The sequence below is a fragment of the Hippocampus zosterae genome, chromosome 15 (assembly GCF_025434085.1).
Source record: "Hippocampus zosterae strain Florida chromosome 15, ASM2543408v3, whole genome shotgun sequence".
Taxonomy (NCBI): domain Eukaryota; kingdom Metazoa; phylum Chordata; class Actinopteri; order Syngnathiformes; family Syngnathidae; genus Hippocampus; species Hippocampus zosterae.
Window position 1 is genome coordinate 8,672,866 of NC_067465.1, and position 23,553 is coordinate 8,696,418.

The window sequence follows — 23,553 nt, forward strand, 5'->3', positions numbered from 1 at the left end:
AGCTAAAAACTCCTTACTATACATGGTCGGTTTTTTCGGCCATTTCTTTCGGCTAAAAACGCCTTACTATACACGGTCGTTTTTTTTCGGCTAAAAACGCCTTACTATACATGGTCATTTTTTTCTGCCCTTTTTTTCGGCTAAAAACGCCTTACTATACATGGTCGTTTTTTTCAGCTAAAAACTCCTTACTATACATGGTCGTTTTTTTCTGCCATTTTTTTTGCCTAAAAATGCCTTACTATACATGGTCGTTTTTTTTGGGTAAAAACGCCTTACTCTACATGGTCATTTTTTTCTGCCGTTTTTTTTTTCGGCTAAAAACGCCTTACTATACATGGTCGTTTTTTTCGGCTAAAAACTCCTTACTATACATGGTCGTTTTTTTCGGCTAAAAACGCCTTACTATACGTGGTCGTTTTTTTCGGCTAAAAACGCCTTACTATACATGGTCGTTTTTTTCGGCTAAAAACGCCTTACTCTACATGGTCATTTTTTTCTGCCGTTTTTTTTCGGCTAAAAACGCCTTACTATACATGGTCGTTTTTTTCGGCTAAAAACTCCTTACTATACATGGTCGTTTTTTTCGGCTAAAAATGCCTTACTATACGTGGTCGTTTTTTTCGGCTAAAAACGCCTTACTATACATGGTCGTTTTTTTCGGCTAAAAACTCCTTACTATACATGGTCGTTTTTTTCGGCTAAAAATGCCTTACTATACGTGGTCGTTTTTTTCGGCTAAAAACGCCTTACTATACATGGTCATTTTTTTCTGCCCTTTTTTTCGGCTAAAAACGCCTTACTATACATGGTCGTTTTTTTCAGCTAAAAACTCCTTACTCTACATGGTTGTTTTTTTCGGCTAAAAACTCCTTACTATACATGGTCGTTTTTTTCGGCCATCTTTTTGGGCTAAAAATGCCTTACTATACATGGTTGTTTTTTTTGGGTAAAAACGCCTTACTCTACATGGTCGTTTTTTTCTGCCGTTTTTTTTCGGCTAGAAACCCCTTACTATACATGGTCATTTTTCCGGCTAAAAACTCCTTACTATATATATAGTCGTTTTTTTTGCGCTCAAAACACCTTACTATACATGGTCGTTTTTTTCGGCTAAAAACGCCTTACTATACATCAGGGCTTTATAACATACGGCCGGAAACGGCCCGCCAGGAGGTTTGATGAGGCCCACAGGATTATTTAAAAGTGAAAAAAATGCACTAAAGACACCGAATGAATATTTTTAATAGGGTGCAATTTGTGGAATATCAACTGGGAAAAGACAGAGGAAAAGACAACATTGTTTTAATCAGAGTAGAAGACAGCAGCAGCCTCACTCTGTCACTGAGACCGACCCAACACAAGCCTCATTTCATTTTTCAGAGTTGAAAGAAGATTGTTCTTGGGTCCTCCGTGCCACAAGAGGGAGCGACCTGCTCAGCGCCAGAGTCCATCTACGAGCACAGACCTGCAGGCAACACTTTTTGCTCTTGTTCCTGTTATTCACAAGGTGCTGAAGTCAAACTTTGGGCCAGCCTGAAAAGTAGGAGACATTTACACTCGTTCAATGCACAATCATGACTACTTTTTTGACTGAGTAAACATGATCAGCTTCCTGGCAAGTTTAATGCCCAACAGATCTTTGTCTGCCCAAGAAATTGACTTACGTGTAACTCACGGATGCCTTTCCTCTCAGGTCAACACACCTGTCCCACGTTCTTCTCAAGAGCTGACCACTTCGCCACCCAGAAACAATCAGACTAACTTGCAACTTTTTCCTCTGCTTTTGTGATTGTCTACTCTGCAAAAGATATAAAGCTTGATTACAAAAAAAAAACACTTCAACTCAACTTTTTTAAACACATCACCACAATACAACTTTAAAAAATGCCTTACTATACATGGTCGTTTTTTTTCGGCTAAAAATGCCTTACTATACGTGTTCGTTTTTTTCGGCTGAAAACGCCTTACTATACCTGGCCGTTTTCTTTTTGTCTAAACTTGCCTTACTATACATAGTCGTATAGTAAAAAAATTAAAATTATTTTCTGTTTCTTTCTAAAAAAAAAAACATTTCCAAAAGTTTTTTGTCCTGGAGTTTTTTTTCCAGGAAGATAACTCCAGGAAAGTGGGTGTGGCCTGGCTGGAATGATGGCTGATGATTCGCTGATAGCTGTGAAAGTGGGTGGAGCATGATAGCATGCTGTGATTGGTGGAAGGGGGAGTGGTTATGCAAAGTATGTGTTCTCTGATTGGTGGGCTCTTTTGGGGTGTGGTTATGCACACATCAGGAGCAACGTGATTGGTCAGAACTTGGAAAGTGGACATGGATATGGAAATTGAGGTTAGGGTTTTGAGGGCCTCACTGCGATTGGTGGATGTCAAATTGGGTATGTTTTGGGGCAGGCATTGAGTCTTGAGCTCAGACTTGTACTTGGGTCACATCAGACAGTCTTTTCACTGTTCCCCGTCGGTTTCACATGACCCAAAAACTCGATTCCTGGAGTTCCGAGTCATGTGGAGACCAACGGGAACAGTGACAAGACTGTCTGATGTGACTGAAGCGCAAGTCTGAGCTCAAGATGTCAGTCTTTGAAAAGACTTCGAGTGAGTCGAGGATGGATTGAGTCATGAAAGGCAAAGATTCAGATTCAATTTGAACAATTTATTGGACAGAAACATGACAGACATGAGCACGTCCGACTTCTCTCGCTGAGACAAAAACTAACTGCCGTGTACTCCACAACAACATGATCACACTCTTCTGGTCAAGTTTTTAAATGACATTGTAGTGGACCAAGTTAGTCATATGTGTGTATATATGCATACATAGACACATTTTAAACTAACTTGGTCCACTTCAAGGTTTAAAAACATATTCCAGAAGTGCTTGATGATGCTCGAGTTGTCTATGTGGAGTTGACACTGTTGTGCAGTACACGAAGCAGAAGTTTAAGTTGAGTGAGAGACAGACAAGCGGGCACACTCACCTCCATCTTGTGGTGCAATGTGACATCGGACATCAGCTCTTCAAGCACACCACACAGCTCAGTACTCACGCATGTCCAAATGCAGGTTGGCGTCCCTTCCGCATGTGCTCCGAGTCTGGCGGCTGCGCCTTTGGCCCAATAATCTGACTAATCTGGTCAGGCAGAAAAACAAAACAAAAGTGGAAAGTCATACACTGTAGTCCATTTAAAAAAGTTTTTTTTTAATTTGAGTCATTATTCGTAAAGTTGCAGACTTTTACTTTCAACCCGTCCATTTCCAAACGTGCCCGCACTCGCAATGCATCTCTCCCCACACCTAAAGTACAATGAGCAACCTCCTTTCGAAAAACAAATGAACAAAGTCACGCGTGCATTTGTGGGAATAGTTTTGAAATAAATCTGCCCCCCCCCCCCCCATGTGAAGCCATCACACTTCCACTGCTGATAGCAGCTTTGATTGACAACTGAGGTCGACTTGTCGGCGGTGTGCTCGTTCTGCACCCTTTGCTGACGTTGTTTGTTTATGTTGAGTCACAACAACAAAATTAAAGGAGCAACGTGTCGTAATAACTCTCCCCAATTGTCTACATCTACACTCAGAGATAAACTGCGAAGTCAGTTTAAAATGTTAAAATTACTCACTGAGAACAGGTCTTGTGGACAGCGGACAAAACTTGCTCATTATTGAACCGGATGCGGTACCGTTCTTGTGTACTTCTTCTTCTTGGTGAATTGGATGTCTTTAGTTTATATCGCCCCCTACTGTCCGGGAAACCACAAAGACGTTTGGCAAGCAACCTGAATCTAATTTACAGTGTTAGCCAAGCGTGCAAAAACACAAAACACTAAATTAGCTGATCCACTGAGCTGGTGGAAACACCGAGCTTCCGTCTACCCCCCGTTTGATCAAAGTAATGGAGTAGATTGCGCATTGTAGCAACATCTGTCCCGTCAGAGAGGGTGTTTTCAAAAACTGGACAAATTGAAGTATTCCAAGTTGAAGTATTTAGTTTTGTTCACTGCACATTTCAAATAAAGCAAGGAGTAGCTTGTTTGTTAAAATAAAGCAAGGAGTAGCTTATGTTTGTTTTGTTCACTGCTACTGTTTCAGTGAATACTCACTATTTTGGTTGAAGTTTAATTTTGTTGCTTGTTTATTGTTTGGAGCCTTTTTAATGTTCAATAAAATAAGTAAAAAGACATTTCTTTGTTTGATAATTGTTGCTATATGCAGTCAGTAGAGTGCGATATTTAATTCACCAAGTCATTTATCAAAACGTATCCTAAATTTGTCTTAAATATTTAAAAGAAAAGCTAAAGAGCCCGCTCTTTTCACCGAGCCCGATCCAAATGAACCGGACCACCGAAAAGAGCCGAAAATGGCATCTCTACTTTTAAGGTGACAGGACGCTCAACCCGGATGTGACTGACGAGCACTTCCGTGTCATCGGCCCGCTGAGCTGGCCGATCGGTAACCGTGCGAGGTGAGCAGTGCAAGATGAATGCGGGCGGTTGGCTAATGGTGTGCGGCTTGGCTCTCCTGACCGTTAGCCTTCCGTCGGACGCTTGGGACGCAGACCTGGAGCTTCTGGATCTGGTCGAGGAGATCCCGGACACCTTCTACCGCTTCATGTCGCTCGAGCAGGTTCGTGGCACTCCGACCATCTCCATGGCAACATGAACGTCGACCCAGTCGCGTACGACGCGGCCCGGTTCCAGTCCATAGGAGTCGATGGGACAGCTACTTTATGCTTACGGTTAACAGAGACGTGTTACGTTACAGGGCGGCATAAAATGATCACGCTGTACAATTTGTTTCCTTACCATATAACGATGTATATACTAAATGTATTATACTGTATATTAGTTCCTGCGTGTTTCAGTTAACACCTAATCCATGAATGTTTGAGACATCAGGTCACATATGTGCACTTCTCAAGTCCTAATGTTCAAGCAATATGATAAATCATGTGCATCATCATCATGGCGATTTTTTTCCCCCCTCAATATCGAGCAGCCCCAGTCACACGTTGTTTTGTCTTGGGCAAATGGAGCCAGGTCATCTTCTGAATGCGGACTCACTTGCATAATACAACATAACCAATCAGGTGCGAGTGGGTCAAGCAGCACGAGGCGTCACACCGGCAATGAAATAGACCTGAGTAGGACTCGCCGCGACTCAAGGTGCCGTCTGTGCTTTGTGTTCAGGATGCATCGGCATCAGAAATCAAAAAGGCCTATCGCCGCCTGTCACTCGTTTTGCATCCTGACAAGAACAAAGATGAAAATGCTGAGACGCAGTTCCGACAGGTGACGAGAATCAGGACACAACTTGAAAATAACAATCCTCAAAAGTATGCGCAAGAAGATATCAAATGGTTTGTGCTGCTCGACAGCTGGTGGCCATTTACGAAGTCCTGAAGGATGACGAGAGACGACGCAGGTGAGCTGTATGGGGCCGTTCTGCTGCCGCCGTGGCGCCTCAGCCTGGCCTCCGACCACCTCCGTGTGTCCGCGCAGGTACGATGACATCCTGGTAAACGGACTTCCTGATTGGCGGCAACCCGTCTTCTACTACCGCCGCGTGAGGAAGATGAGCAACAGCGAGCTGGCCTTCCTGCTCTTCATCATCATCACCGTCGGCCACTACGCCGTCATCTGGTCCGTCTACCTGGAGAAGCTGCTGGTGAGTCACACGGTCTGGCGGCGGCTCACGTTCCCTCCCGGGTGACCCCTGATGGTGTGTGTAGGATGAAATGCTGGCCAAAAAGAAGAGAGAAAAGAAGAAGAAGATCAACGCCAAAGACGAAGTTAAGAACGGTGCAACCGACCGACCTGACAGGTACTTGGCTTGGCGTTAGTACTTCCAGTGTGAGGTCATAATCTAACGTGTGTGTGTGTGTGTGTGTGTGTGTACTGTATATAGGGCTCAGGAGCGCCCCCAGTGGCAGGACATTCTTCCTTTTAAAGTCAGCATGTGGATCTACCTGTCAATCAAACACATGCCCCAAACCCTGCAGGTACATTTCCTGTGTGTGCGTGTGTGTGTGTGTGTGTGTGTGTACGTTTCCAAAGGTTTCTTGTGCTTGTCGATGGCAGGAGGTGCAGCAATACTATGAAGACTACAAGCTGATGAAGAAGGAGCAGCAAAGAGAAGAGGAAGAGCAAGAAAAAGCTCAACAGGAAGTTGCGAGCAGTAAGACGCTTGCTTTATCTCTTCAAGTTGTCAAGCGATGGCTCACGTGACCTTGCGCATTCAGGAGAGAAGCGGACAAAGGTGAAGAAGCCAAAGATGGACTTCCCCGTTTACCAGCCGACGGCAGACGAGGCGAACCTTCAAAGTTACCAGCAGACCGGATCCATCCAGGAAGTGGAAGAGCAGCTGGACCAATGGCTGCAGGAGCAGAGGCCCGTCAGGAAGCAGGTGCTGCCTTCTTGTTCGAACTAGCATTAGCATGGACGCACGCTAAGTCCTCGGTGTTGTCGCGCGTCGCCGACATTAGGCGACGGAGTGGAGCGAGGAGGACATCAGCCTACTAAGCAGACTGATGGGAAAATTCCCCGGAGGAACGCCGGGTCGCTGGGACAAAATCGCGCACGAGCTGGGGAGATCCGTGACAGATGTGAGCGACACACCTGCGTGGCTTGTGGAGAGCCCGCCTTGACTCGTTAGCTTGCTAATTAGACATTCTCACGTGTTTTTCCCCCCCATTTCTTCTATCTACAGGTGACCACCAAAGTCAAACAAGCCAAAGACCCCGCCCACCTCAGCACAGGTCGACCTGCTGCCGTCGCACACTTTCCGCTTGGCTGAAGTCTTGTTTTGCATCCGCTTCAGTTGTGGTCCGCGTACCGCCGCAGGTCTGGTGAAGCTGTCCGAGTTGAAGGGGCCGTCTCTTCCCGCGAAGTCGCTTTCCGTTTGTGACGCCATTACGATACGCGGAGCGGGCGTGGACGACAAGGGGCAGTGCCAAAACGAACAAGTTGCGGCGGTCAAACGGAGGAACAGGAAGTGTGCGGTTGCGGCCGACGAGGGGGAGGCGGGGCGCCTCAGGTCCCGGCGGCAGAAAGACTTCAACCCCGATGAGGTGGACGACGAGGAGGAGCCTGTATCGGCGCAGGAGAACAAGGACAAGGCGGAGGTGGCGGCGGCAGCGTGGACTCAGAACCAGCAGAAGCTTCTGGAACTGGCCCTGCAGCAGTTTCCCAGAGGAAGTGCCGAGCGATGGGATCGCATCGCCAAAGTGGTTCCTGGGAAAAGCAAGGTGAGCCACGGAATGACCGCCGGAAGCTTGGCACAACGCAATAAAATCCCTGTGGGGAAACCTCAAAACGGCAATATGGTGGGCACCTTATTTTTCAGGAGGACTGCATGATTCGTTACAAGATGTTGGCAGAGCTGGTCCTAAAAAGGAAACAAGCAAAGAGCTGATGAAGCCCGACACCACCTCCGAGTGTGACCGTTCACCCCAAAAAACACGCTCACAGTTTTTTGTGTTGCAACACGATGGACCTCATTTCTTCATGTGCCTTAGACCCTCCAGGCATGCTGCCTATTAATCAAATGTTTGATTCATAATTAAAAATATTTATTATCAAACCTGTGTTTATTTTGGAGTTATGGATTTGGGGATACTAATTATTATTATTGCTGTTGATTGCCAATATTTTAAAGTCTTGTTTTCAGCCTCATATTCATTAAGATTGATGAAAACACCAATTTAATTCCATATATTGACAAAAGACAGAAAAGGTGTTGGAAATGAATAAAATTGTCTCTCTCACAATTTAACGTTCACGTCCCCGTGGAGGCTGCCGTTGTTGAAACGCCACATCCAAAAAGTCATTTTACACTTTAATCGAGCGCGGTTGTATCTGTTTGTTTGAGCGAACGAAACTGAAAAAAGGTTTGGATTGGAGGTTTGATAGCACAAGAATCAACCTCCACCTATTTGTGCCGAAAGGCTTTTCTCGTTCTCACAAGTACGGGAACTGGACCTGTTTTTCAGGAAATTATTGTATTCACATTTTTTTTTCTGACAGGTATTGAAATTTCAATTTGATTCACCCTTGAGAGGCGCTGGACCCTCTCGAAAGAATTCTACGACTTGGGAAGACGTGACTGGAGTCAAAGCAGTTTAAACCAGCCGAGGCTCTCTCTAGCGGTCATTTATCTAGATAGTCATCCCAATAGCGAGAAAGAGACACCTCTACCGCTACTGAATTGACGTGCCTACGTGGCGGCCATCATGGGAAGGTCGACGTTCCAATCAAAAGGCAAAGCACCAACATTGACTTGTGATTTTCTCCGGTTTCATCCGATTTTCACACGGCTCCATTTTTTTGCCAACAGCAAAACGTCAGCTATCAATACATAACTGAATTTAAAAAAAAAGAAAAACTGACAAAAGTTTCTTTTTTACCTGTGAAATGTGTATTCCCAGTTCCCTTGCTGTAACTGCGGTGTTGTATGCTCTGCTGTGCGGCAGGAATGCTTCTTTTTGGCTTTTTCAGCCGTTTTCAGACAACTTTGACCCTCCTAGCTTGGAGTAGCCAAAGGCACGCAGAACAAAGGAGGTGTGTCCTACGGATCTTTTAATAGCCGGGCTCGTTCCTGTCGAAGACGGAAATTCACAGGTAGCATCAGAAGCTAACAGCCACTTGCGGAGTCACCGTCGCCATACGTCGACAGTGCAGTAAGTCCACGTCATGTTACCCTTTCGTCCTTTTTTGCCTATGTCTTTCTCTACTATGATGTGTTTCGTATGACAACGATGTGCTCATTTGGCCGCTTCGCTTAGCTGGCCGTGTCAAGCGGTTTCAAACTGATCACGTCGAACAAGGAGCAATCAAACGATCGATCTTGTACCTCACGCGCTGCCCCTCTCCCACTTTCCCCAGGTAGGATGAATGCGTCATGTCGCTCCAGGACATGTTAGATGAGCGAATGGGCGTGGCCAAAGCCCTGTGCCAGCGAGCCCATCAAATCGATCCCGCCGTGGAAGGACGCGGAAAGCTTTGCAGCAAGCTCCGTGCCGAGCTGCGCTTTCTGCAGCGCGCGGAAGGCGGCCAGGTTCTGCTCAAAGAGTCTCACCTGCACAGCACCAACCTCACGCACCTGACCGCCGTGCTGGATTCGGCCGAGAGCTTGGAGGGAGTGGTGGCGGTGCTGCATGTCTTTTCATACCGGGACGCCGCTGGCGACAAGCGCACGCTGGTGGTGGATGTGGTGGCCAACGGCGGGCACACGTGGGTCAAGGCCGTGGGCAGGAAGGCGGAGGCGCTGCACAACATCTGGCAGGGCCGCGGCCGCTACGGCGCCAAGAGCGTTATCGGGCAGGCCGAGGACTTTGTTCTCGCCAGCCGCCAACAGCCCGTCCAGTACCTCCACCCTCGGGTTGTCTTTGCCTTCTACAATGGCGTGTCCAGCCCCATGGCGCGGCGCCTGGAGGAGATGGGCGTGGCCGTCCGCGGGGACATCGTGGCCGTCAACGCCGAGCAGGCGCAGGGTGGCGATGATGAAGAGGAGGAGGAGGCTGAGGAGGGAGACGACGACCACGAGGAGGTCACAGACGGAGAGGAGGAGCCCGAGCCCACCCGAGTGGACCGCGGCACAGTAGTGGCCAGCCTGGCGTTCCCCACGGCGGTGCACGCCGAGGAGTGCGGGCGCGTCAACCTGGACATCACCGCGCTCATCGCCTACGTGTCGTCACTCAGTCACGGCCGCTGTCATCTGGCCTTCCGCGAGCCCGTCTTGACCGAGCAGGCGGCCCAGGAGCGCCGCTGGCCGGTCCTGCCATTGCTGGATGCCTTCATGGCGGGCAAGGAGCTGTACGCCTGCAGCGCCGCCGTGGCTGACTTCCGGCTCATCCTGGACACGCTGGGCGGGCCCGGCGAGAAGGAGCGCGCTCGCCAGCTACTGGCGCGCCTGCGCCTGGTGGACGACCGGCCGTCGGAGCGGGCGCTGGCGCTAGTGCCCAGCGCCAAGGTCAACCGCCGCTCGCTCTTGATCTTCGGCACCGGGGACTCGCTGCGCGCCGTTACCCTGACCGCCAACGGCCGCTTCGTCAGGGCGGCGGCCAATCAGGGCGTCCGATTCAGCGTCTTCATGCACCAGCCGCGAGCGCTCACCGAGGGCAAGGAGTGGAGGGCCACGCCTGTCCACAGTTTAAACCAACTTTCAACGGAGAGCTCTTGAGTTTCACCTTTTCGCTCGTTTTTTTTTTTCTGCACAATTAAAGCATCCAAGGCACTTCAATGTCCTCTCTTTGCTGGAGGTCGCAAAAAAAAAAAAAAAGGTCAGCCTATGTTGACTGATGCTAACGCTTCATCAGCTTGCACCCATTTTATGCGCATCCGTAAAGCTGACGCGCGTTCGTAAAAACCACAAAAAACGAGCAAGTCAGGAGTCAACCATTTTTCTGTGTATTTGTGAAATCAATACATAAACATTCATCAGGTTATTTTTCCGTCAAGTGTAACTACTCTTTTGCTCGGGTGGCCCATTTCGCGCATTTCTCATGATCGGTGTAATCGTTGTTCATGTTGGGCGGAATTCTCGCGACACCATAAACTAAACGTCACCTTGGGAAACGGCGGAATGTCGCTTGAGCCGTCAATGTTGCGTCGACGTCACAGAAACAATTGCCATGAGCCAATCACTTGTGTTTAAAACACACACACACACACTAATAGTATCAACTTGTGGAAAAAAAATATAAGATTGAACGTGGACATCCCAACAGTGACACGTGACCTTTGTTGCTTATTGATGACAAATGTCGAGGTCATGATGCGGCATCATCCCGGCGCACACGGAAGGCGTCGATTTCTTTGGCGAGATGCTCGGCGACGCTCTGATTGTTGGCGGCCAAAACGCGGCGGGACATCAAATCCAGTGGGCCTCCTGCACGTACACGTACACGCGCAGTTGAGCGGAGGGCCCCCCCCCACGCGTTTGCCTCGACAACGGCCGACCTCTTACCGTCGACGTCCATCAGGACTCCGCCGGCTTCGGAAACAATGAGCGAGCCGGCGGCGATGTCCCACACGTGGATGCCGATTTCGTAGTAGGCCTCCACGCAGCCGGACGCCACCAGGCACATGTTAATGGCGGCGCTCCCAGCGCCGCGCACCCTTTAACGAGATGCGGACACCGTCACAGTCGCCTCGGCTTGGTTAGGTCGGGCGAAGGCTGCGGTACCCGTGGACGGGAATGCTGACGACCCTTTTGAGGCTGGAGAAGACCTTGTCCACCACTCCGGGGTCTCGGTTGGAGCCGAACTCGGTGGCGATGATGGCCTGCCGGATATCTGACGGAAAATCGCGTGACATCACTTCCCGTTTCAGATCGGTGGAATAAGTCAGGGGATGACGTGTAAACCTTTCTGATGAGAAACCCGTAGCGGACGGCCATTGCAGAAGGCGCCCTTCCCCCGCCGTGCCGTGTACATCTGATCTTGCAGGCAACTATACACGACGCCAAACTCCACCTGGGAAGCGGAGACGCCGAGCGCTTGATTGACAACGTTTGACGACGTTGGGATCGACTTCTAACCTGCTTGTTGACCGAAAATCCGATGGAAATGGCGACGAAAGGGAATCTGCAGAGGAGACGGACGAGCTCGTCAGCATTGCGTTGATGAAACGGTGATCAAAGAGAAGAACGGCGTTCACGTGTGAACAAAGTTGGTGGTCCCGTCGATCGGGTCGATGATCCACGTGGGACTGTCGGTCAGGACGCAAACTTCTCCTGCGGCCACCGATTCCTCCCCGATGAAGCTGACACACAAACATCGTCATTCACTTTTTGCAGCGTGGCAAGAACCTGTGCTTGAAAGGCCCGCTTCAAAGAGCCTCATCGTCACGACATGAGAGCTACGAAGAATTGCGGCACGCATCATTTGATGTCAAACAAGTATTGCTTAATGCGGGATGGGGTTTTTTTCCCAAGTGAATAAATACACTTGGATTCCTCTCATTAGAAAAAACGAATTTATCAAAAACACATTAAGCAAGGGTGCCAATAATTAGAATCTGTTGAGCATCGCTGCTCTCTGCTGTTTCCATAGCGACGCGGCTCCTTTCAATTTTTGCTGTCGTCGTTTCAACAAAGGCACTTTTTTAGCGTCTTTTCCTCTACCGTTAATTTGCTTTTCTATTCGCACACAAGCACAAACAAGTTGCTGCGCACCAGTGTGTTGGGAATTTTTCTTTGACCGACTGGATGATGAGCTTCTCGACTTTCTGGTCCGTCTGCGTCACCAAGTCGATGGACGAACTCTTTACCATCACCGCCTCCTTCTGCGCGTCACCCACTGCGTCACGCACCACCTTCACAATCGCAACACGAAGCACTTACTCGACGAGCACCATTTATGCACCGCGTGCATGCATACGTACCTGTCCGGCTTTTCGTGCCAAGACGACGGCGTGGTCCATGGCGCTCTGCCAAATGTCCGTCATCCTATGTGAGCTGCTTCAAAAGTTCACAACACACAAGGATGCAGTTTAAATGTACTTTTATGTACAATAATTGTGAATGTTAAAGAAGTCGTCCAAAAAAATCAAATCCACTGATGTGTGATCATCAGCTGCAGTAACAACCTATCAACGCTGGGAGGTGGAAGTGGGTCGATTTCTGTCGTTTGGCGACAATCTTCTTTGACATTTGATTTTTCAAGCTTTAGCACTTCTTCCACTGGCGACGCGTCATAGGCAAGAATTGTGTCGCAATAGAATCATTTTAAGTAGAAGTCAAGCAAAGGTAGAAGAAAATGTCGTTGGAAGAGTGATAATAAAGAAGTCAATCCATATTTCAATCCATTTTAAGCTTCGACGCAAGTGGAATCGAAACAACAACCAATTCAAAGTTTACAATGACCGACTTACACGTGTCACCTTGAAGAAACGAGTCGGATGATGTGATGCTAAATGTGATCTTGACAGTGCGGAATAGTGACACCACTCACTTCCGGGTTATCTTCTTTGTTCTCTACAACCACGCCTGCCGTCACCGTCGCCGCCCTCTGCTGGTCGCACTGGGACACGCTTCAGCCACAAATAGTTGATACTGATAAACGACAACGTTCTGTTGAAGTCCTTGGAAAGTTTTATTTTATACATTGTGACTCTTTGCAACATTTTTCCATCAAGTTATTTCGACGAAAGGACAGACATCCTGCGGAAAATAGGCGTCATGTGTCAGTAGTTAAGAGTTATGTTCCGATCCAGGAAATAAAGTGCATATTTTGATTGGTAACTTTTTGAACTAAAACAGATATGAATACAAGATGAAAGTCAGTACAGCAATGTAGTCAGGATGGAATCAAACATTACTGAATTGTTGGTGGGCGTAACGTTTTTATTTTCAGAGCATGATATGTATTATCTGCTGTGATTTTGATTGTGATTATTTGAACTGTAAAGTGCAACTGAAAATTTTCCTTTTTTTCTGAAGTTCTCTTCCTCCAAGCAGTTCCAATTGTTCAACCGGTAGCCGTCGTGACGAACATAACAGATGACCGCGCGTCATTGGCTTGGCTCGGCGTCGTCACGGCTACAGGGAAAGGCTCGAATCGCTCGAGCGATCCGATGTGCCACGACGGACGAACTGGCTGCGATGACTCGCCGTGACATCATGTCAAAGCGGGAGCCTGCAGAGGAAGACACGCTCACACAAAGGCGAGGCGGATACTGAAGAATGCCGGCCGATCTGACACCCACCCTCGGTATCCATGACGACACCTCCTGCTTCCTGGACGATGATGGCAGAGGCGGCGATGTCCCAACAGTGCATCCCCACGTGATAGTAGACGTCAGCAGCGCCTGTGGCAACCTGGCACATGTCCACCGCTGCAGTGCCCAAGGCGCGCACCCTGCAACGCCATCGCAACCGTCACCGCAAACGACATCAACACCGACGTGCGTCCTTCTCACCCATGCACGGGCAGCTTGAGTAACGTGAGGATGTTGGAGGTCATGGTGGACAGAGCGAGGTCATCGCGCTCCGCCCCGATTTCGGTCACCACCAGGCATTTGCTCACGTCTGATTGGAGGAGACAGAAAAGGCGAGGAAGGTTGATTTGTAGAGCACCACCATTCATGAACAAAGCAATTCCAGATGTGTTCAAAACATAAACGCAGGATGAAGGCCTTCACGTTGCACTTGAGGTAAGATATGAATGCTCTTTTCTGTTTTATTGTTCACTGGTGTCATGACATCATCAGTAAGTGCGGCGACCTTGCTGTTCGGAGACGCGCAGCCGCCGTCCGTTGCAATAGGCTCCTCCCCCTCGACGAGCGTAGTAAACCTTTTGGTCCACGCAGCTCAGCACGATTCCGAATTCCGTCTAAAGGTCGTGAGCAAGTCAGTCCGCGTTTGACCTCTGACCTCAACGGACACGTCAGGCCGCTCACCTGCCTGTTGACGCAGAAGGCGATGGAAACGGCCACGAATGGAAACCTGACAGGAAGTGCACATGGGTGAATTGCTGTGTGTAGAAATGACATCATCACGGGGGCGGAGCTTCTAACCCGTGGACGAAATTGACGGTTCCGTCGATGGGGTCGATGATCCACGTGGGAAGATCGGTCAACTCTAAACGTTCGCCCGCCGCCACCGACTCCTCCCCCAGGAACCTGTCGGCAGAAAAAAAAAAGAAACAAGAACCTGATGCATAGTAGACCTCATCCCGCCCAACAGCCGTCCCGGTTTTCGTTACCCCCGGATCTGTTTGGGCCTTCCATCAAGGAGGCCATTGTCAAAAATGAACCCTCTTTCCAAAGGAGAAGAAAATCGGAACATCTGACCTGTGTTGTGGATATTTGCTGCCGATGGCCGACTTGAGGAAATTTTCCACCTTCACGTCACTTTGCGTCACCAAGTCGGCAGCAGAACTTTTACACGTGAACTCTTCGGTCCGCAGCTCGTACGCCTCCATCACCACCTGCGGCCATGTCGCCAAATAAAAATGCCATTATTGACGCTGTTACTGATGACATCACGTGAACAGAGATAATATCGCCCCACTGCAAAAAAAAAGTAGCCAAGAGATGGCGTGGAGGGCTCGCGTATCAAAGGTCAGAGGTCATACCTGACTGGCCTGCTTGGCCAGTGAGAGGCCAAAGTTCAAAGAGTCGGTCCAGTCAGCGGCCATGACGAGATGAAGAGGAAAAAGTTCTCAACTTCTCAAATCGTCGGTTGCTCATTTTATTTCCCTCGTGGCCAATCAGAACGCAGCGTCTCACTCATGCGACAGTGAACCAATCAAAGTTAAGTGTGGTGGCACAAGCTCCTCCCCTTCCGTCATCATCATCACCTCTATCGTCTTTCTCACTCATGCGCGTCTGTAAAACATTCTCCAATGTCCAAATACTTTTGTCCCTTTTCGTCCATTTTGACCTTTCGGTGCACTATGGTGACATCACTGTTTACCTTCTATTGTGCTCAGTGTGCACACTTGCTTCATCTATTCTCTTGTGTGTGTGTGTGTGTGTGTGTGTGTGTGTGTGTGTGTGTGTGTGTGTGTGTGTGTCTACGCATGCGGCTGTCTCTCTCGTTTTCTGTTGAACTTCATCAAACTGAACATTTGCATTTGGACTAATGTCAACCAAGACGTAGCAGCTCAGCACGCATGGACGTGACCTTCAGTGGCAGCCATCAATCAACTTTACAATCCACACGATTAGATTTCCAGGCCGCTTAGCACGCGCCAACGTACGTGCAGTGATGTGTTTGCTGTTTGGCATGAAGCTGCAGACAGTCAAAGAGGAGACCGTGCGGACATTTCACCAAGCTTCATTTAATGAAGGACTTTTTAAAGGCGCAAAGAACGGACGGAGGCTGCAATTGGCCCCCACGTGTCAACGTTCATCGTCCCTTCTTGGTCTTGGCCACTTTCTCCTTCCTCTTCTTTACGTGTTTTGGAACTTTGGACTTCCTCTTTTCTCTCTGAGCTTCCTTCGCCAGCTTCTTCTTCTCCTGAAACAGAAGCCCCTTGCTCGTTTGTTCATTCTTCCGTCATGGTAACGTCGCAAAGAAAAACACCTTTTTGTCCAAGGGGTCTGCATTGTCTCCAGGGAGCGGGTGAGCGGCTTCGTCATCATTATCTTCTTCATCCTCTTCCTCCTCCGACGAAGACGAAGACCCGTCGTCCTCCAGCAGAGCCGGAACCTGTGCATGGAACATTGAGCTCAATTTGATTGGGCTGATTTTCCACCGGACGTTGAGGGAATCCCCAGTGACCCCACAAGTCTACGGAACTACACTATTTTTTTTTATAGTTTTCCCATTTTGAAAATACTTTTTTTTCAGTCAGTGCCAACATACCTTCAGCATAAAAGGCATGTGACTGTATTTCACATTCATGCTAAATTCTATGCCAAAAATACAATCATGTCACTTTCAGTCATCTTACTCAAGTTTCGGTCTCATAAAACAATTAGCCCCCCCCCAAAAAAAAAAGTGGAATACATGTATTAGGCTTGCAATAAAACCAACTCAAAATAATTTTGACTTAAATTTTGAAATATACTCCCAGAGTGGTGGTGGTTAATTGCAAAGTATGCCATCTAGTGGAAGAGCATTATATTGTTCTGCTTGTCACGATAGGTTGCTGATATAGAAAGATGAGCCATGATTTGGAGTTCATAAATTGAAAACGAGTAAAATTGGACCATTTGCCGCAGTGGCATTTGGGCCGTGCGAAGCTGCAATTGAGTTTCACGTCATCCTACCATCTGAACACCCGAAAGATCCTTCTTCAGTCCCGTCAGCGTCCGATAAAGAACCTGAAGAGACAAGAGGAAGTCAGATTTTGCGACGACGCCACTTCCTCTGACCGAAGCGAAGACAGGCGACGTCGCCGCCTCGCTCGACTCACGTTGTCGTGCTGCTGGTTGGCGGCTGTCTCCTCCTCCCTCGTCCTGACCAGGTCGAAGTCTCGCTCGTAGTGGCTGACCTCAGTGAGCGTTCGTGGGATGTAAGCCTTCTTGAACACCTGATTGGACGCCCAAAGTCACGGGGGTCAGAGACACGCGAGCGCAAGCGCGCAAAGGGTACGCGCCGCTGGTGCGTCTCTCACCTCCTCGTCCACGCGGTCCTGATCCGAGCGCTGCGTCGATGTCCGCTCGGCCCCGACGACCATCATCTGGGCCGGCGATCGCAAACGCGGTTAGGCAAGTAAAGGTCATCAGAGGTCATTTACCGCGTGCCGGCTAGGTACCTTCTCTAAATACTGGTCCATGTTGTGACAGGTGATTGACGGGTCAGTGATGAAGTCAAAAAGCTCTCGGACTGTCATCACCGCCACACCGCGCTTGCCGAAAAACTCTGAAACAGTCATGTGTTCAGTCCCGATCTTTCTGCAACTATTGAGGGAATAATAGTTGCAGAAAGATCGGGCTTTTCAAAATCTTTCCAAGGACCCCCCCCCCAATCATCCAAAAAACAACTCAGCTTGCCTACAATGCTCCCTGGCCCCGAAAAGGAGAGACGAAAGGAAAGGATTCCAGGGAACCCAGTGGCGGAAGCCCCGCCCACTCACCATTGACATTGCTGCAGTCTTTCCGGAGGAAGTCGAGCGCGTGCGGGTGGTCGTGTTCCACCGACTGCGACACGTCGATGATGTAAACCTGGCCGTGCTGATATCTGGAGCCAGAGCGGAAAACGAGCTCAGCGATCAAATGGCGCACCCGCCAGCCGCGCGGCTCGCTGTTCTTACAACATGTTGAACTCGCTGAGGTCGGCGTGAACCAGTCTGGCCTCTTGGAACATTCGCCGCATGTTGTGGACCACCTGCAGGTAGAGCTCGCGGGCCTTAGACTCGGAGAAGACGGCGTTCTTCAGCAACGGGGCGGGCCTGCTCAACGAGGGCAGACGTGAGAAGGCGAGCCCGCCGCTTCGTTTGCCGTCAAAGGTTCTGCGCGGGCCTCACGTGTCGTCTTTGCCGATGAAGCTCATGAGCAGCACGTGGCTCCGCAGCAGCAGCGGTTCCGGGCTGGGGATCCCGGCCGTCTGCAACCTGAGAGCGTTTGGGATGGTTTAGCGCGCGACTTTTTCGGGGGATTGACTTCCTCCCAGAAAAGCTGCCACCTGATCAGGTTCCTCATCTCCTTCTCGGCCCAAGTTCGCACCATCTTCCTGGGGTTCCCTTTGCAGTAACCGTGACGGAACCTGCACCGCAACAGCAGGACGGCTTCAGCCAACGCAGTTCGCCAACTTTTGAGTCGGGATGGAATGAAAGCAGGCAACGGGACGCCACCGAAACTCGCCGCTGACGTATTTGTCCCGGTCCTTGAAGTGCAGGATGGACGTCTTGTAGATTTTGATGGCTCGGCTGTCTCCGCCTGCTGTGCCGGCGTGGTAGACGTTAGCCTGGTGGGACAAGTGCAATGAGGCGATGTGGAGCATGGCGGACAGACGTCAAACCGCGGGCGGGCAAGCTCACTTCTTTCCCTGTACTGATGCAGCCGTTGATTTCTGTGATGATCCCGCGAGTCAACATCTTGAAGAGAATCATTCGCGTTCGAGGATCTAAAACCTGTGCGACACGATGTGTCACGTACCAATCCTGTTTGATTTTCTCAATAAAAGCATCTTGAGGCTAATCCGTACCTGTTCCACGGTGGCCCGGTCCGATTTGTCCTTCACGCGGTACCTGCGAGCAAGAGCAGCCGGTCAATATATACAAACAAACACATTATAAATAAAGGTTAAAATATAAATCGGTGTGATCTATGCAACACAGAGAATAGCCACGTTGGCAAGCGGCTGCCTTCTTTGTGGAATTTTCAGAAAAACTGCCACGAGCACTTCAACGGCCTCGTAAATCATCTTCAACAACTCAAATGGGGCGCGACTTTTCAAAATTCACTTCATGCATTGGACTCTGCTTGAAGTGGCTGTTCCAAGCACACTCAGCCTTTAGACTCTACAAAGGCATTTTTAGTAGACATTTTAAGAATGATCTCATATAAAAATTCCATGCATGCAGTGTTGACGTACGTGTCTGCGTCCTTCTGCTTCTGCATCGTTGTCACTTTGTTGATCACGGAGTCAGCGAAATTGAGTTTATCTGCAAACAAACAAGCGTGTGTGGAAAAGTTCCGCGCAGTGCTTGTGCGCATGAGTGCGTGAGTGTGTGTGTGTGCGCTACCCAAGTTGATCTTGTGCTCAAACCTTCTCAGCGACCTGTCTGTGGTAGGCACGTAATTGGACGAATTCTGTTTGTTCGCCTGGGGGGGGGGAAAAAACAGCATCATCTGACTGCCAGCTGTCAATCATCATCATCCATCATCACATGGATATCAATTATCTGACCTGACCGACCACGCTCCGGTTGTATCGTTTGGTCAGATCGCCTCCGGACGCAGACCAAGCCCATGCATCATCATCATCATCATCATCATCAACGTCATCATCCTCATCATCATAGTCGTCGTCATCATCGTCGCCGTCTTGCTGAACGCCAACTTGCTTGACATCTCGCGGGATGTCAAAGGCTTTGGATTGGCTGCAGTGTAACATGTGACCAAAAAGACATTGTTATTATTTCAAAAACAGGATGCAACTTTCTTCCATTTGGACAAAGTTGCAGTGGAGGCACCAAAAAGCCATCATCTGTCCATCCCCTTTCAGACGCACTTCTCATGACGGTTGCAGCTGATTTGCCATACCCTGGACTGGTCACCAGCCAGTCGCAGAGAGTTCACACGGACTCTGTTATTTAGTAAGTGAATGAAGACCTCTGGATTATTTATACGTGTTGTGTTATTTTTGTGTGTCAGTGGGCTGGGTCTTTTTTTTTTTGCATGTAAAATGCGCAACAAAAGGTTGTGAAACCACTCTTAGTTAAAAAACAACAACAACAAGGTTGCTAGACACACCCAGAACAAAGTTCATCAATAGTTGGCCGTCTCTTTCGTTGTATTTGACCATTTAGCTGCATAGACACACGACATGAAGAATGGTTGGTAACATTTGTTACACACTTAGAAACAGCAAGTTCACAAAAACATACTCAACCAGAATCATTTGAAGCCATAAAGTGTGACGAGAAACATGTTTATCAAGGCGGAGTGTAAACACAGACAAACAGATGTTTGGCCTTACCTGTCTTCGTCCTCGACGTCATCAAACTGTCCAGGTACAGAGTCGATCAACAACGCCATATGACGTCAAACTAATACACGTATGTATCAATGATCAATAAGGTCACTTGGGTGTCAATAATTCGTGTTATGGTCACAGCAGCCGCGTGCTCGATTAACTTCCGGGTATGGACACGTGACGAGGTCCCGCGAGAAAGACATTGGCTTCATCATTTAGCTCAAGACCGCCCCCTGTTGGACAGGAGCTTTACATTTCAAATCTGTCGTTTATGCAAAAGAAACGCCAATCGCAGGTGGTTATTTCAGAGACAAAACAAACGACACACACCACTATTACAACAATAACAACAATAAATAGGATGAGCAACAGGAAATGACGTGCCTACACTTCCGGTTGTGATTGTTTCCCGTTTTAGTGGCCCAAAAGTGATTGAAGTGAAGATGAGCAGCAAAACCCTCCTTAACTGTGAAACGTCTTCTTTGCGACACCCAAAGAACAGACTGAGCGCGCACCTGGAGCAGCTACCGTTCAACTACAAGGTCAGACGCTCACGCGGGTTAGCATTGGCATCAGCCGCCAGCTCGTTCGTCACGTGGGTTTGCAGTTGAAATGGAAACTGCACAGTGCATCTAAAAAGTCTGTACCTTAAAATAAGAGAGCGAATGATGAGTCAAGTTCTTCTCACGTAGAAGCTGTCAAGACGTTCAAAAACAATACATGACGTCACCAAATATGATTTTTTTGTTGTTGTTGTTGTGTATTGAATTAGCAAAGTTACGTTCTGGTTTGCAGCCCTGACGACGTTTTCCATTGCCGTTTCCGAATTGCTTGTGTGTTCCTTTTATGTATCGGTCAAGTTTTATGTCTTTGTGCAGGCGACTGTACTTCTCCCGGATTGTGGCTGCGCTCCTTCTCAACTCGATGCAACATTAAGAAGTTTCCAAAATTTCTACCTGGTCCGGAACCTTCCGCTTTATGAACTTCTGGACGAACACCTAGGCCGTGGTATGCGCTTGTCACGTGACTACATCCATGCCCCATTCGTTTTGCATATCACTGACAACATGTGCGTGTGTGCTGCAGGAAGCGTGTGCGGCCTGTCCTACAAAACTCGTATTGACGAAGACAACTGTGCTTTCCTCAAGGCAAATGGTAACAGACTTCAGGAATGCGGCCACATATATTTGTGGTAAACATGACTGACGTGTGTGTGTTTGCGTGCAGGACATCTGTGTCTGTCGCTGGACAAAGACTCCTACGAGCTGTTGGGCATTGAAGGCAAAGCGTGTAAACCAAAGTCCAGCCGATACGGTGTGAAGCACTTCTCCAGAGCATAAGCAGTATTACGTGTCGTTGCTGTGCTGAAATTTAATTAAGATTTCTTGTTTTGTGATGCGTGACAAAATTAGTGGTCAGTGTGGATTTGAATGACAGAACCATGGCTCCTGGCAGGCCGGGCTACCAGCGTCTATTCAGCGGTCTGAAGTCACGCCTTCCGTTAAAGATGGAATTCCTGTTGGCGCCTGCTTCAGGTGACTTCCTGCATCCTGCATATTTAACAACAGAACGCACATTTCAACATCGAGCCGGAGGTTGAGGACAATTCTTGAGTTGCTACCGATACTAGCATTGGTTTCAAAATAATAAAAATTGAATCAATTTTCTTCGTCGCCCAATAGATCTCGATCATTACATCGATCCTTTTAAAACATCTTATTCCCTGAAACGAATATGACTTCCCAAAAAAAAACATTGGCAGAAGACCCATATATGTCCATTAATGCATTGTTCTGTTCTTCTAATTTCGACTCAGTAAAACAACCACAAGAGAGTGGCCGATACTGGTAACAAGCTTGAGCCCCTTCAGTACGGCCGCAAAGAAAATGCCGCCGTATGTTTGTGTGCGCAGGGGACCCGGACGCGCTGCAGCCGCTGCTATCAAGGTACGAGTGGTCACGGCACACGCCCGAGGTCAGCTATCGCCTTCTGACCCATTTGAGCCGTCCCGACCCGCTGACTTGTGACCTGCGCTCGTATGACCCCTTCGACTTTCTGGAGTGGCTCGGTGCCGTCCAAGCAGATATCAGCCGGTGAGGTGGCGAGACCGGATGACGTGGCGAGCCCTCTTTTGTCAGGTGACTTCATGACCCCGTGTCGTCCCCAGCGACAACGCTGCCGACAGCTTCCTGTCTTCCTTGGCGTGCCCTCATCCATCCGCCGAGTCTTCTCAGAGCTCGTTTCTCCTTGAGGTGCGCGGTCTGCTGCTTCCTCAAAACATCATGACGCTGGTCGAGCAGCTCGGGTAAGCTCTGAAGTCCACTTGGGTATTCGGGCCGCCAATCAGCCGCCTTCCTTATCCTATGTTGCAGCCATTTCCTGGAGCGTCCCCTCTCGCCACCCTGGGCGGCCGTTACGGTTCACGGCTTTATGGACAATCTGCACGTGCACGAGCGACACTTTTACACGCTGGTACTCTTTCCTGACCAGGCCTACTCCCTGCACCTGGCCACGCCAGCCTCCTGACCACACCCACCTCTTTGCAAACACTAAAATGGACTTGGAAAATAATGCGCAGGGTTTTTTTCAACATCCTATTGGATTGGATTAAACTTTACAGATTTGAGTTACAAAAGTCATCTTTTATTGTGTAAAATGACTTTGGCACAGGCCATCCTTTATTTTGGTAAATAAATGTACTTGGAGTTTTTTTTAAGGTGTGTTGGCAATGGTCATTTATTTTTACAGAGTTTTAAGAGTTAGGGAGGCAGGGGGGGTGGCTTTATCAAAAGCCCCCTATGGGAAAGCGGCGATCCGCAACTCTTTTGTGCCACGTCATTCTCATGTAAAGACATACTTTGTTGGAAAAGACAATTGAATGCACAACAAAACATTCTATTGAACGCGGGTTTGACGTGCACTTCTCCCCCCCCACCCCCCACCCCCCTTTTCCGAGTCAATCTCCAATACATTTGTTGTTTCAAGTCATCTTTGCTACCATTGTGGGCTTACTTTTTTTCCCCCGTATCAGCACATGGTGATGCACCTGATTTTTCAAACTGAATTTCGTGGTGATGAATGGTTGCGAATGCAAGAACTGCATTCAACACAGCAAGTTTTTTTGGTTTTTTTTTGGTGGACATTTTGAGGAACTATAGAGTAAAAGTTCAAGTGGTCACTCCAACCACACTTGGCAATTGGGCAAATCTTGCCACATTGCAACTTTCACAGCAGTGCTGGATCCAATATTTGTTGTTGTAGCCGATTGGCACCCTTGACCTGCTTCGCTGGCCGGATTTCAGAGCGGGCTGTTCTCCTACCTGTGGATAATGTCCCGCTCTCAGCGACCCGATCGTCCTCCCACGAAGGCCACCACAACCTTCCGGAGCCCCGTCTACCACTCCATTAAGAAAACAAGGGAAAAAAGTTGAGTTTCTCTGTGCAGCCCAGTGC

General features: G+C 48.7%; 6 protein-coding genes and 2 long non-coding RNA genes across 16 annotated transcripts; 3 read left to right on the forward strand and 5 right to left on the reverse strand.

Annotated features, from left to right (window-relative positions):
• Positions 1 to 1,286: 1,286 nt before the first annotated feature.
• On the reverse strand, positions 1,287 to 3,701 carry LOC127616427 (uncharacterized). Of its 7 annotated transcripts, none has more exons than XR_007967107.1 (4): positions 3,633 to 3,701; positions 2,991 to 3,142; positions 1,668 to 1,801; positions 1,287 to 1,536 (listed from the first exon to the last, which is right to left on the reverse strand). It is a non-coding gene; the product is annotated as an uncharacterized LOC127616427 (long non-coding RNA). The 7 variants fall into 7 exon arrangements; XR_007967110.1 differs by having other exon boundaries at positions 3,629 to 3,654; XR_007967111.1 differs by having other exon boundaries at positions 3,492 to 3,637.
• Positions 3,702 to 4,370: 669 nt separating this feature from the next.
• Positions 4,371 to 7,590, forward strand: dnajc1 (DnaJ (Hsp40) homolog, subfamily C, member 1). The gene is made up of 12 exons (XM_052087986.1): positions 4,371 to 4,635; positions 5,199 to 5,300; positions 5,387 to 5,433; positions 5,511 to 5,676; positions 5,741 to 5,832; positions 5,917 to 6,010; positions 6,090 to 6,186; positions 6,251 to 6,414; positions 6,494 to 6,613; positions 6,718 to 6,766; positions 6,852 to 7,255; positions 7,354 to 7,590. Exons 1-12 carry the CDS (start codon positions 4,489 to 4,491, stop codon positions 7,420 to 7,422), a joined length of 1,551 nt encoding a protein of 516 aa, XP_051943946.1. The 5' UTR covers positions 4,371 to 4,488; the 3' UTR covers positions 7,423 to 7,590.
• On the reverse strand, positions 5,621 to 8,883 carry LOC127616429 (uncharacterized). The gene is made up of 3 exons (XR_007967113.1): positions 8,707 to 8,883; positions 8,414 to 8,604; positions 5,621 to 5,749 (listed from the first exon to the last, which is right to left on the reverse strand). It is a non-coding gene; the product is annotated as an uncharacterized LOC127616429 (long non-coding RNA).
• Positions 8,543 to 10,248, forward strand: c15h7orf25 (chromosome 15 C7orf25 homolog). The gene is made up of 2 exons (XM_052087994.1): positions 8,543 to 8,686; positions 8,892 to 10,248. The coding sequence occupies exon 2, from the start codon at positions 8,908 to 8,910 to the stop codon at positions 10,186 to 10,188; it is 1,281 nt and encodes a 426-aa protein (XP_051943954.1). The 5' UTR covers positions 8,543 to 8,686; positions 8,892 to 8,907; the 3' UTR covers positions 10,189 to 10,248.
• A 144-nt stretch (positions 10,249 to 10,392) lies between these two features.
• LOC127616425 (inositol monophosphatase 1-like) lies at positions 10,393 to 13,013 on the reverse strand. Of its 2 annotated transcripts, none has more exons than XM_052088004.1 (9): positions 12,882 to 13,013; positions 12,393 to 12,465; positions 12,184 to 12,323; positions 11,667 to 11,771; positions 11,548 to 11,593; positions 11,374 to 11,482; positions 11,194 to 11,302; positions 10,975 to 11,126; positions 10,393 to 10,896 (listed from the first exon to the last, which is right to left on the reverse strand). In XM_052088004.1, the coding sequence occupies exons 2-9, from the start codon at positions 12,453 to 12,455 to the stop codon at positions 10,778 to 10,780; spliced, it is 843 nt and encodes a 280-aa protein (XP_051943964.1). In that variant the 5' UTR covers positions 12,456 to 12,465; positions 12,882 to 13,013; the 3' UTR covers positions 10,393 to 10,777. The 2 variants fall into 2 exon arrangements, with proteins under 2 accessions (XP_051943964.1, XP_051943963.1); XM_052088003.1 differs by having other exon boundaries at positions 12,393 to 12,468.
• A 90-nt stretch (positions 13,014 to 13,103) lies between these two features.
• Positions 13,104 to 15,630, reverse strand: LOC127616423 (inositol monophosphatase 1-like). Its single transcript, XM_052088002.1, has 8 exons — positions 15,086 to 15,630; positions 14,802 to 14,938; positions 14,526 to 14,630; positions 14,409 to 14,454; positions 14,233 to 14,341; positions 13,929 to 14,037; positions 13,716 to 13,867; positions 13,104 to 13,645 (listed from the first exon to the last, which is right to left on the reverse strand). Exons 1-8 carry the CDS (start codon positions 15,146 to 15,148, stop codon positions 13,521 to 13,523), a joined length of 846 nt encoding a protein of 281 aa, XP_051943962.1. The 5' UTR covers positions 15,149 to 15,630; the 3' UTR covers positions 13,104 to 13,520.
• A 143-nt stretch (positions 15,631 to 15,773) lies between these two features.
• Positions 15,774 to 20,316, reverse strand: riok1 (RIO kinase 1 (yeast)). The gene is made up of 17 exons (XM_052087984.1): positions 20,104 to 20,316; positions 19,312 to 19,504; positions 19,148 to 19,226; positions 18,997 to 19,066; positions 18,607 to 18,649; positions 18,440 to 18,532; positions 18,254 to 18,366; positions 18,085 to 18,165; positions 17,927 to 18,013; positions 17,714 to 17,851; positions 17,537 to 17,640; positions 17,216 to 17,322; positions 17,075 to 17,140; positions 16,874 to 16,990; positions 16,728 to 16,781; positions 16,039 to 16,164; positions 15,774 to 15,972 (listed from the first exon to the last, which is right to left on the reverse strand). Exons 1-17 carry the CDS (start codon positions 20,160 to 20,162, stop codon positions 15,862 to 15,864), a joined length of 1,641 nt encoding a protein of 546 aa, XP_051943944.1. The 5' UTR covers positions 20,163 to 20,316; the 3' UTR covers positions 15,774 to 15,861.
• Positions 20,317 to 20,440: 124 nt separating this feature from the next.
• On the forward strand, positions 20,441 to 22,816 carry rpp40 (ribonuclease P/MRP 40 subunit). Of its 2 annotated transcripts, XM_052088001.1 has the most exons (8): positions 20,441 to 20,642; positions 20,979 to 21,108; positions 21,187 to 21,255; positions 21,328 to 21,414; positions 21,513 to 21,635; positions 22,013 to 22,193; positions 22,268 to 22,405; positions 22,473 to 22,816. In XM_052088001.1, exons 1-8 carry the CDS (start codon positions 20,544 to 20,546, stop codon positions 22,624 to 22,626), a joined length of 981 nt encoding a protein of 326 aa, XP_051943961.1. In that variant the 5' UTR covers positions 20,441 to 20,543; the 3' UTR covers positions 22,627 to 22,816. The 2 variants fall into 2 exon arrangements, with proteins under 2 accessions (XP_051943961.1, XP_051943960.1); XM_052088000.1 differs by having other exon boundaries at positions 20,979 to 21,255.
• Positions 22,817 to 23,553: the final 737 nt, after the last annotated feature.